This window comes from Protomyctophum bolini (assembly GCF_963924005.1).
Source record: "Protomyctophum bolini genome assembly, chromosome: 3".
Lineage (NCBI taxonomy): Eukaryota > Metazoa > Chordata > Actinopteri > Myctophiformes > Myctophidae > Protomyctophum > Protomyctophum bolini.
The window spans coordinates 33,474,259-33,487,626 of NC_137864.1; the positions used below are offsets into that span (position 1 = coordinate 33,474,259).

A 13,368-nucleotide genomic window follows, 5' to 3' on the forward strand; every position below is an offset into this window, starting at 1 on the left:
GGCCAAGGCTGCCTGGTTGGCAGTGCTCCTTGTCGGCGTGTTGTGTTGGAATGCTGAGCCCCTGGACTGGATCAGCTGATCCCTCAGACGTCTTCCTGGAGCCACGGTGGACCACACGGACCACCCAGCACAGCCGACAACCTCCAACGGACGACACCGGAGGAGGGACAAGACTAACCAGACCGTAAACCTTTTAAACCCCCCAGACTTATATTTATATTATATCATTATTCTGTACTTGGGCTGCTCATTTTCTCTCTACACCAAATTTCCTTGCCAAAGATAGCTGGCAAATATAGCTCCCCCAATGGGCATTATAGGGGGGGGGGGGTTGGAAGAAGAGGGGTCACTTTTAAATCTAGGAAATCTTAGAAATTATCTGCAATCTGTACTGTACGTGACAGACAAGCACGACACATGGGGGCTTTCACAGCACCCAGCCCGGTGCCATGCACATGCAAGAGAGGATGCCATCCCACGCGCACACACACACCTTCCCTGCCAGGTGACAGATTCTGGGCACATGCAGGACACTGGCACCGTGTACTGGTACACGTTCCCAACACAGGATTAACAACAGTAGGCTGTTCATGTTCAGAGGTTTTCGTTCCAACCCCCCCCCCACCGACCCCCACACCGAAAAACAGAATTATTGTAATCCAATGCAATGCCGTGGCCAGGCCTAACAAGAAAATAAAGAGAGAATGCACAGCTTCTGCAAGCTAGAATGAAAGGCTGAGCATCAGAAATGAAGAAAGGGTTAGAGGGACGGAGAGAAGTAAGGAGAAGGGGGGGGGGGGGACAGAATGCATTCCAGGGAGAGGGGGAAATAGGCCAGCCAGTCTGGCAGTGCGGCCTGCACATGACTTTGATTTGAGGAATAGATAAGTCAGACTTTCACGAGGTGTGCCGTGTGTGTTGGTGGAAATCTAAACTGTGGAAAGTCCAGGCTCTGTGAAACTCTGCAGTACTACAAAAGGTGAAACAGCATCCTATTAGTAAACCACACGCAAGTGCACACACAGCAGAATCTCTGTATATTGTTAGCTTATTTAAACTGTGAAGGCTGAGATCTCTTTTTTTATATATATTTTGTCAAGCCCATGTACTCTCAACTCTCAATAAACTCATGTACTCTCAACATTTAATTATAATTTTTTTAAATCCACTTACAGGTAAATTAAAGTAATTACACCTCATTAAGGAAATGTCAAGGCTGTGTAGAATGAAATCATTAAAAACCACAATGCAGTGTAATTTCATTGAGCAATATCTTAACTAACTTTCAACAGTCTATGTGGGTGGCAAGGTAAGTGTCTGTCCTGCAACAGAAATGTCACAGGTTCAATCCCCTCCACACTTCAGCACTATCTGTGCTCTTTCAGAGCTACTGTCACCTCATCCTCACCGACAAGCCATTAGAAACATGCATGGAATACCAAACATCAGTACTCTGGCCTACTACTGCATGTGGTGAATCATTCATGACAGCAGATGAATGTCTTTAGCAGAAACAGAAACTGTCATTATATCTGCACAGAGCACACCCAAAAGATATACTTCTTCTCACACCTCAACCACCTTCGACCTGGCGGTAGGTCGTCTACTTTGACTATTCGTTGTGCAACAAAGGATATCGGGATTATGTAGTTAAATAAGCCCAGGGCAAGCGTGCGCGCGCGTGCACACACACGCGCACACACACACACACACACACACACACACACACACACACACACACACACACACACACACACACACACACACACACACACACACACACACACACACACACACACACACACACACACACACACACACACACACACACACACACACACACACACACACACACACACACACACACACACACACAGAGAGAGAGAGAGAGAGAGAGAGGTGAAGATGTTTGATGTTTGTGTGTGTCTTCCTTGTGTAGTCCCGTAACAGGATCGACTGTGATGGCCGAGGGGAGCCTACAAAAGGCTTCATGCTAATGAGCTCCGACGCTGAATAGAAAAGAGAGAAGCCTCAATAGAAAAGAGAAGCCTCATGTCTTTGAAGCCACGTTGGTGCCGTGACTAATTGTGTTATGTCATTTTCCTTTGTGGACAGACATATGAGCTGTTCTGGTCAACGCACGCCGCCAGGGGACAAAAGCCACGGAACACAGCGATATTTATAGTTTTCGGAACGTGACCACCTTTGAGTGTGATCATTTTGGACTGGAAAAAGTCTATAGTTCGGCCGCTGAGGTTCATTTCTAGAATATATCCGAACGCAGTGGTGGAAAGAGTAACCACTTCAGGCCATTTGAAAATAACCGATCTACAAGCTCAAGATTTGTATACGTTTTAAAACTTGTGAAACGGGACATTCTGCACAATGAGTACTTTCGACTTTTGGTACTTTAAGTTCTTTTCAATACATTTGTATAGTACAGGACAGTACAGGACAAAGTATATCAACATGATAGTAGGCGTTTTGATACTTCTACTTGAGTTAAAAAACTGAATATCCACCACTGAATATCCGTTTCTGGCAGCACCACAGGTGAAGGGTTTTCTCTACGCTAGCTATTTCCCATACCACATCAGCGTCTTCAAATATGACCTATGGCCCGTCACCCGTGTCACGTGTCAATGCCTCAAACCTTTAATTCCGTCTTAAATTTTCATGTCCAAATTACTTATCAATAATCTCAAACAAGAGACATGGAGGAGGGTGGAAGCCAGTGCACACCACGGCTGTGACAACGGGTTGTTGACCCTGAACGTTTTTTACGAAGGTTGTTCAACTGAGGGCGCCACTGAGATGGCAGCGAAGGCAGCGCTTCAATGGCCAAGGCTCGGTCGGTTTGATGAAAAGCCTCATTCATACGTAGTGACAACAAATGGATTCTTCTCAGGCTGCGGTCCACTGGACGACCCCTACCCCCACCCCTACACACACACACCCCTACACACACACACACACCTCCCCCACTACCACCTTTTGCGGAAGAGGTAGGCCAAACATGGTGAATCCTATACAGAGTGGTTCTCATAGCCTACATTTTTATGTCAATTGTAATTAAAATATTTTGTGCCAGAAACAAGATTTGTGTTGTTAAATTGTTAAAACTATATTGCTATATTCATTCATTTTGCTAGGTGCAAGATGTGCAGATGCGAGATGCATGGCATGGGTAAGCTTGCATATCGTATTTCTTTAGCCCTGACTCCATAAAAATCCCATGCAGAGGCAAACGGACTAGAGAGTGTTCCCCGGCTCAGGAGCAGAGGGACGACGAAGAAGAAGGAGAGCGCAGAGGAATGCACACTTTAAAAAAAGACCTCTGGCTAGACGGCACCATTCTCGCCCTGCTTGGGGAATGAGACAATGGAAGATTCCTGGAGCTCCCCGCCGATGAGGGGAGAAAAAAATAAGTACTTTCTGCTGCTGCGAGGAGATGGCAGGCAGAGAGTAGGAGGAGGAATGTGGACCACCGGGACCACCGCTTCAAGCCCAGGGTCAGAAGAACCATCTCATCCTAACTTTATCTCTGCATAGAACTGGATCTCAGTCTCACTTCATTTCTACCGAACTTCATCTCAGCCGAAGTTCATCCATTATTGAATAACTGCCATCGGAGAACATGTAAGGGAAAGTTTTATCGTGATATTCGAATGGCCTGTCAGAAGTTAATGCAAAACACCAAATAAATAACACAGCTATCCAGGGTTGCAGGCATTTCCAAATTAAAATGGAAGCACCTTCAAGGTACTGTATGCAGGCATATGTAGTCGAGAGAGCTTTGCCAAGACATTTCAAACCTCACCTCTCGACATCAGTGTTTTTTTGTTTGTTTGTTTTTTCTTAAATCTTTCACTAATGTTGTTACACTCTTGTATGATGAAGTAGTAGTCACGTTAATTTATGAAAAATATATATAATGTGAAATATGGAGCTACTGTACAAGGTTATATTCAAGAAATTGTCTCAACTACGTTTTCAAAAGTAAAAAATGCACCTATACATTCCTGAACTCAATAGGCCTACATCATCATTCAGATATATTTCAATGACAAGCCTTTGTGTGAAACCTGCCATCAAACGTGTGAACTATCCTTCAGCAGCAAATCTTTTCCATGTACATTTTTACCCACAAATTAAACTATGAATTCCTCTTGGATTCTTCCAATGTCAACGACCTGCCATATTCTGCCTGCCAACTATGCTTTAGTTGGATAGATATCCAAGCACTGAATATACAATACAGTACAAATACATTATCATGACTGTACTGTCGATATAAAGGGCTATTTCTTAAAATAAACACACACACACACACACACACACACACACACACACACACACACACACACACACACACACACACACAGACACACACACACACACACACACACACACACACACACACACATCCATTTGTTTTAAGTTAATGAGATTTCTATAGTTTCAAATGTATCCTTTTAATTATGTCATTTTGGGGACATGTATTCCATGTAGAGACACAGATACAGTAAACACAGCTCAGTGAAATGATGAAAATGAACAAAAATATAATAGCGTGACCTAAAGACTCTCGATGGGACGCAACAAGAGAGCACATTACAACACAGAACATTCAATTCAAATAAAAAGCATCAACTCAAAGCATCAGCATCAAGCAACAATAAGCATCACTGTGAGCCTTTTTTCTACATTTTTGTACTTTCACTTTGGTACTGTAAGTCAACGTTCATGCCTCAATACTTTTACAAAAGTATGACGTGTCTCTACACTGTGGTATTATTTGCTACTATTTGGTGGAAGAAGTGGCACTTCTTCCACCACTGATGACATAACACTGTTCCCTCTTTCACTCTACACTTCCCATCTCTCCTCCTCTACCTACCCCTCATTCTGTACGTTCCTCCAGCTCTCCAACTGCCAAGGTTCCCTCCGTCCGTCCGTCTCTCTCTCTCTGTCTGTCTGTCACCATCTCTCTTTCCTCCTCCCACCCTCCGTTCAGAATATTCACACCACCATGACAAGCCGTCATGGCATTCAGTGTTTCATTAGCGGTTCAATTACCTGGGTGCTGATGTTTCTTGTGCCGTCTGTGGCCTCCACCGTCAGGTTGTAATTTGATTTCAGCTCGGCGTCGAGGGGCCTCGCCACGATCAGTGTCCCACTGGCCTTGCCCACGTCAAAGCGGTTGTCATAATTGCCACCTGGCGAGTCATTTTTTTGTGTGTGTGGTGATGGAGGTGGGAGGGGATGTGGGAAAACAATGAAGAGGGACAGAACATTAGAGATAGCAGGACAGCTAACAACGCAATGCTAACACTGAATGAATGCAGGGGAGGAGGGGGTGGCTGAGAGAACAATGTCAACAGGATGAATGCTGCATGTAATATACTGCTATACAACTACACAATACAAACTGCATTATTATCTACTAACATGAAGTTGTGGTGGGCGCACATGCAGATATGGCCATAATATGGAGATACCGGCGGGCGTCTGTGTCCAGATAATGCCCACAACTCAGCGCAAATCAACGTGGTTAGGCAACCTTTATACTTTCACAATACTGAAATTATAGCTGACTGACATCATAGCAATGATTATTGCTGTTGTGTCAAAAGAACATATATGGAGATCCCTGAAAATAGATGCAATTGATTATGCCCAAATATGGACATAGTTAGAGAGACTGGGGGAGCTTTATCAGCGTCACAGTGTGAGAGAGGGAGAGTAGCTGCCAATTAGTCAACAGCTAGAGCGCCACCGCTAAACTATCACTGTGAGCCATCTAACTGAAATCGACACGTCCAACGTGCCCGGAAGGTTGCTATTTACTCATTGTGTGAATAACTAAGACTATGGTGTGATGTATGTGATAAGCAAATTATAACCTGCGGCAACAACGCATTCCTGGGACGATAATCTATAATATGTATACACACATTTCCTAATTGGCCATTTATCCAAATTTCCCACTATAATTCATGTAATGTCATGTGATGGTTTTGGGAGAGGGGTGGTGAGGTGACACAGCACATTTTAACCACAGCTCACAACACACCACACCACACCACAGACAGGACAGGCAAACACTGCATGGCGATCTCTCAAATACGCAGCAGCTACCTTCTGCTGTACAGTTGTGGTCACAAGCCATCTGAAGAATGTAAAACATCTCAGTAGCCTCTACGTCGCCTTGCAAATGGAATAATAATAATAATAAAAATAAATCCATCCAGACAGAACATTCCAGAGAAAAATAAAGAAGAGAAAAGAGAAGAAAAATGTCAGTGACAAATTGATTAGACAGAGTGAGTGAGAAAGTCAAGCATTCACACAGAAAAAGGTATTATAAAAGTAGTTTCACGCACAGAGTTCATCTCAGGCTAAGTAGTCAAAGTCAAGGAAAGTAAAATTCATCTTATTCGACAGAAGAGGTTAGTTACTAGATCTGAGAGTACTAGTGTTAAGGACAAGCTAGATTAAGATTATCCCGATACACGTGCATGCAACAATTGCGCGTGCACACACACACACACACACACACACACACACACACACACACACACACACACACACACACACACACACATTGCATACAGTTACATATAGTGCATTCATTTGACCTGGAAACACTGAAAGGCAGATGCACGCCCACAATTAATTTGACAAACGCACTCGCACACAAACTTGGGGCATGTGCTGTACCTGTGATTTCAAACCACACGGGAACGTCGGAGGTTTCGGTGGTGATGACGCCGACCATGTGGGCCACGGGGTCGCTCTCCATGACGGAGAAGGAGAAGGGCGCCTCCTCGAACACCAGTGGAGACGCACCGTCCTGCACCTCTGGTTTGGGGATCCACTCGATGTGCAGGCGACATGTAGAGGACTTCTGAGGGCGGCCGTTGTCCACCGCTTTGATCTGAGGAAGACGTGGATGTTTGTGTCGCATAAATGAACGCAGGAACCGGCGCCATTTGTTCATATATAGCGTCCAGGACAGAAGAACTGTCAAGGTGTAAATTTAACTCTAGGAGTATACAATAATACCCGTAAGCTCCATTTGGTTTCATTTGTACACTCTAGTAGTTACAAATTGATACAAATGGATTCTCTAGTCTAAACACTTTCCACTTTGTTAGTCTGTAAGTTAGCACAGTGATACAATCCATTGTTTTATTGTGATTGGATGTAAGGGTATGAAGGTATATACTGATGCATGACACAGGTCTGCCTAATCGTTTACCTGAGACAAGTTCCTAATACATACAAATGCACATTGTTAATACATCGGATTCCGATACGAGACAGAATTTGGTGTCAGTGTTTTATGTTGCAGAGTGAAAGGAGAAAAATAGATCAAATTCCAACTGCTGACACTCTCCACACTTTAATCAGCGAGATGTGCCTTTATTCTCGTGAGGTGATGTTCTTTCAGAATTCACTAGACAAAACACACCCTGGATGTTACTGTACACAAGAATGTTGCAGAATTGATGGGAGTATGATAAGCATAACTTTGGCATCTGGCATGCATCTTGACTACTTGTCAGCTCAATACAAAAAAGCATGGAGCTATAGGCCTCGGGTGACACAGGCCAATTAGTCATACATTGAACATGTGTTACCTTAAAATCCTCACTGCTATTTAAAGCACACAGCCTGCTTTTTTGTTTTGTTTTTCTGAAATGCTAGGTTAACAACAGCTTGTGAGAAATAAATAAAGAGAGACATAAGGACGGAGGCAGCGGGAGTTCTAGAGAGCATTGGGTGGAACGGGTCAATATGATGGCATTGCTGATGCGACATGTTGGAGCTGGTATGAAAATCAGTTTACTTCTAAGAGACAGTCTAAACAACCGCCAAACATCTAACCCAGACCCATCCAAACATCCTACACAGTCAAAGTTTAACTCTATGAGCGTTGGTGCATTCTTTAAAGGAGTGGGGGGCAAATATTGTGTCGTTTATAATTGTAATAAGTGTATATTAATGCTGTGTCTGTCCATATGGGTTATGTTATTTGTGTTGCAATTTTATTTATTTATTTATTATATGACTTGATCTTAATTTAGATTTGGAATGTAGATTAGCAGAAAGAAGTTAGCGTGGGGGCAACATACAACACAGGTCTCTAATTGAAGCGGGGACATGTGTAGCTGTCTGTTCACTAGTTGTCAAAATTATTTAACATAGCATGTTGCCCCTCGAAATATATTTTCACAATATATTCAAAATAGTATATATTTTGGTCACTCAAGATATGTTTTCTGTCATATTTATTATCCAAAATACATTGCATTTTTAATATAACGAGATACTCACTGTGAGAATGTCGTACTCCGGCGCAGAGGAGAACTTCTTGGAGGACACCAGGCCTGTCTTGGGCTCGATGAAGAACTTGCCATGTTCGTTTCCATCCTCGATGCTGTAGGAGATCTCGGCGTTGGGGCCGGTGTCACGGTCCGAGGCGATGACCCGGTACACCGGGTCCCGCCTGGCCGACCTTTCCTTCTCCGGCCTCTCTCGCTCCGGAAGCTTGATCTTGTAGATCTTCTCCAGGAAGAGAGGCCGGTTGTCGTTCTCATCCAGGACCTTGACGATGACACGCACCGTGGTGGACTTGGTCGGGACACCATGGTCGGTGACGGTGATCTGAGAATGAGGAAGAAAAGCATCGACTTATTAGCTGACCGTTTGATTTGTTGATTTAATTATTGATATGCTGATTGCCTGATTGGTTGATAAAAAAGTAAAAAAAGAAAAGCTTAATGTTTGGTTGTCTGGCTAAGTGATGGATTGGATTAATTCGAGAACTCTTCTGTCATCAGTGAGGTGCCATACAAGTTGCTGTTGCCTTGTGCGTCCAAAACTGTTATCTTTCAAGAAATGGAACTCATTTGTTTCATAAATTGGGAAAATGGCAATAGTATCTACAGTACACAGATCTTCTATTTTCGTCCGACACCTTTGTATGAAGAAGTATGGCATATGGGGAAAAAACTAAAAGTCGAAAGGTTTCTGCCCGACAGCAACCATATCCATCTGGTAAAACAGGCACGATGTCAGGAAAAGTAAAAAACATAAATAAATAAATAAAAAATAGACACACAGTGAGTGATTTCACGTTGTTATCATAAAACATTCATAGATACACAAGGTGCATCGAGAATTATGTAGAAACACCAAGGGAAAGTGTAGGGAGTCCAGGGACGCTATACTGTGAATTCTTAAAAGGTTCATTGTAAAACAGGTGAGCTCTACCGATAAACAAGAGGAATTATGATGACAACAAGCTGCTGTGTTTCAAGACAAGGCATCTCTCCTCCTCCCTGGTTGTACTCACCATCACAGATTTACTGTATGTTATCATCAAGCTGAATAGATAGGTAGTGGAAATGTATCTATCTAGACATGTAAGTGTTATCACGTTTTGCACACAGAGACACATTGAAACTATTCATTTACCTCACACATCACATCAAGATGGCTATACTTGAAGGTCATTACTTCCACAACCTTGAATAATGCAGAGATACACTGGAAAGCAAAACAACTTTTTCTTCCGCTTGCTCAGGGCTGATCCCCACTAAGTGGATTGGTTGTCAAAATAAAAAGGGATTAGCTGCCAGCCTGCCACAGGGTGTTTTTCAGATCCTGATTCTCTCAAACATATGTGCGCATGTTTCAAAGGCCGCTCATGTGCATTCGCTACTTTCCTGCTTGAAGATGAAATAGTACCTCATCTTTATTCTGTCTTTTGCCCTCCTAATCTTCTTTATTAGGAGTGGATTCAATGCAAAAGTCAAAAGACCAGGCCTACTTTCTGAAGATACGAACAGCTAATAAAGCAACTCCAAAAACCACGCAGTGGAAGATGAATCACTGTGTCTCGTATATATGCCTCTGTCTGACAAAATGGGGCCTCTATAAAACAACGCTCCAAAAAAAAGAACTATTTTCTGGTAATGCATCAATTTCAAACCTGCAAACTTATTGTTTTCTCCTCGCAAAGCCCCAACAGTAACACAAGGCAGAAGAACACAGTAAGATCCTGAGTGTTAACGTATTCATTTGTAAGAGTTTGCAAATGCCTGCATTTTGGTTACATTGGTACACTCTCAAGAGTTAAATGAACCCTGGGGGTTTTACTGTGCATAATATAGTTACACACAACGGACTGAGGCGATGCTAATGTATATTGGATGCCTTGATTTAAGTCACGGCAGAGGAACTTTTGTTTCCTGGTAATGCAGTTAGCATTTCTGCTAATTTGTGCTTCGGTTTTAATGACCCCTAATCATTTAAGTGCTCAGTTGAGGGAGCTGAATGAAAACCAAGGGGCCACAGGCTGACCTAAACTAACCTGAGTGTCATGTCGCAGACTCTAGGGCTGTGTGTGTGTGTGTGTGTGTGTGTGTGTGTGTGTGTGTGTGTGTGTGTGTGTGTGTGTGTGTGTGTGTGTGTGTGTGTGTGTGTGTGTGTGTGTGCACTCATCCTGAGGCCTTGGAGAAATGTGAACAATTCCAGCTTTAAGCGGTGAAATAAAAGGTCCAGAACAAATGTCACAAAGTCATTTAAAACCATCTGCTCAGCGCTTTAGCAGAAACTCTTTGGGCTCTGGGGCCAGTCACACACCATTTGGTGCCGTGGTTGCCATTACAAACAAAATGCTTTTTTTCCCCTGTTTTGTTTCCGTAAAGCGTCAACAGCTGCCTGTTTGTGAAGGCAGAATTAATTAAATGAGATGACAAGATCACTGTGTGCTCCTAACATGGAACACTCTCTCGGGAGAGATATGCCGCTTTGCCATCCTTCTCTGCGTAATGAACATTTCCATTACGGCTAGATGAGTTCATCTGCCCTCATGCTCTCCTGGTAAAGTTCCTGTTATCTCTCTGGCATTGAAAAAGCAGAAGGTAGACAAAGTCCAGATAGGACTCCGGCATCCAGTAATGTGAGCAACAGACGCCGACATTGTTGTAATGGCAAGGGAATGGAGGAAATTGTGTTGATTAAAATGTTATTGCTAACATAAACCTTGCGAAACACAACTACACTTAACCACAGGAACACAGTGTTCGGGTGTGTTCGCTTGTTTTTCTACCTTTATGAGGACAAAGTGCTTCTCCCAAATCCAAGGATTTACGAGAGGATTCTTGTTTGGTGGTAGAGAATCAGTAGGGCTACAGAAAAAGAATATAGTACGATAAAGTTGTGTGTCTGTGCATGTGTGTACGGCGTACGCACTCATGTGCACACACACCGCGCGCACGCACGCACACACACACGCACGCACACACACACACACACACACACACACCTAGCTTACTTGTATCCTCAGACATCACCTCAGACACCTCTCCCGGAAGTCTCCCGGGAATTAGAGTCCACACCCGGACACCCGCGAGGGGTCATAAATCACCAGGCGACCTAATGGTTGATTTTCGGGGAGCGGTTTCTATTTACTGATCAGATCCGGTTTTGAGCCCGCCAATTGGCTTTGTATTGTTATGTGCACACATTAAGCACACAGATCGTATCTGCAACCCCTTTTACCTTGTCTTGTTTAGTTCTCATTTGTCGCTGAACTGTCAATCTAGCAAATGTATAAAAATCTTTTGCTGTGTATAATATTTAACAATATTCATGGGTTAAAGTTCTCAGTCACCATGACTGATTTCAATCATGATTTGGATTCCATATAATTCAGCATGTCTTCTATGGAAGCATGATGTACAGCAGAACAAATAGATGCACTGAGAGCTTGGAGCAGATTGGCTATTTTTGGTTGTTAATTATTATTTTAAGATTAGAGCATTTTGAAGAGGTCAAACTAGCACTTATGTTCACAAGCATCTTTCAAAAAAAATTAATAGCATTTAAAACGGTGGTAACTCTCATTGGTGATATTGCAGCAACATTTTAGATTTTTTTTAATTACATTTTTGCACCCCGGCGCACATGCATGCACAAACGCTCGGCGCAAACAGTCAAACTGCATCCTATACCAGATCTGTCTGCCTATAACAGGAAATCAATGAACGACTGAAGGAGAGCTGGTGAACAGAGGGGAACAATCGCCTCTTGTCTTCGGCTTTTTCCTTTGCTCCCTTTTTACGCTCCCTCTGCAGGTCTGCACTGGCAGCGGAGCATGTCCTGACATGTCCACCCCACACACACCTCAGACGCATGGCTCCCTGGCCACCACTAGAGCTCCCACTCAGACCACCGACTGCAGCCCGGCGTGAGCTCAACCTAACGCCCCCCCCCCCCTACTTTGGCTCAATCATGATGAACCAACGATTACCCTCTCAAACACGCAAACACGCGCACACACACACACACACACACACACACACGCCAGCACACAAACACACTCATGCACGGACACATGTACGGCTGTACGCATACAGACATAAGAGATGTGTCCCGGACCCGCACACACACACACACACACACACACACAGACAGACACAAACACACAGATATACACACATGTGCAGTCACATTCCCATACTGCCTTTGTCTCACACAGATATAATTACACACACACACACACACTTGAATACACCAACCCCCATCCATCTCATCATAAAAGCTGAAAGCCCCCCTGCATTGCCTCCACCCCCCCTTGGCATCTGGTGCAAACAACACTCACACCACCCCCACCCTAACAACAGTCACACCACCCCCCCACCCCCACCCTAATTGCTCCACATGTTCAACCTCTCTCTCTCCTCTGTTTCTATAAGCTAGAGTGAACCTCTCTCTCTCTCCTATGTTTCTATAAGCTAGAGTGCAACAAAAGCTTTTGAAGCACTAGATAGGATTTCAGGGCTGCATTCACTGGGGTGGCATCTAATACACACATGCACGCACGCGCGCACGCAGGCACACGCACACGCGCACGCACACACACACACACACACACACACACACACACACACACACACACACACACACACACACACACAGGCAATCAGCTTCTCCGAGGATATAAGGAAACCATGGGGTCTGTGTGTGTGTGGGGGGGGTCACCAGGTTCAGGGGTCCTTCCCCCTACCGGAAGAACTACCTCAATAAAGAGCTTCCTGCTAGAATCCCACAAAACTCACGTGTGTTTGCGTTTCGCGGGCGCACACACACACATACACACACACTCACACTCACACTAGTCTCACACTCACACACCCGCGCACACACACACACACACACACACACACTTCGCCACTTTCAAGTTATTTAGATCAAAGGTTACAGCGATCCTGCTGTCCTAAAAAGTGTTAAAAGTACAACATTTAATTTAAATAGCTTCATAATTAGTGAAAAAATGATAATAATAATCTT

General features: G+C 43.9%; 1 protein-coding gene across 2 annotated transcripts in view; it reads right to left on the reverse strand.

The window, feature by feature from the left end:
• fat1a (FAT atypical cadherin 1a) overlaps positions 1-13,368 on the reverse strand; it is a 91,570-nt gene that overhangs the window by 43,197 nt on the left and 35,005 nt on the right. For both annotated transcript variants that reach the window (XM_080759753.1, XM_080759752.1), the window contains exons 5-7: positions 8,344-8,673; positions 6,724-6,940; positions 5,080-5,219 (exon numbers count right to left, since the gene is read on the reverse strand). In XM_080759753.1, coding sequence (XP_080615879.1) covers positions 5,080-5,219; positions 6,724-6,940; positions 8,344-8,673 — 687 coding nt within the window. The remainder of the gene's footprint in view (positions 1-5,079; positions 5,220-6,723; positions 6,941-8,343; positions 8,674-13,368) is intronic.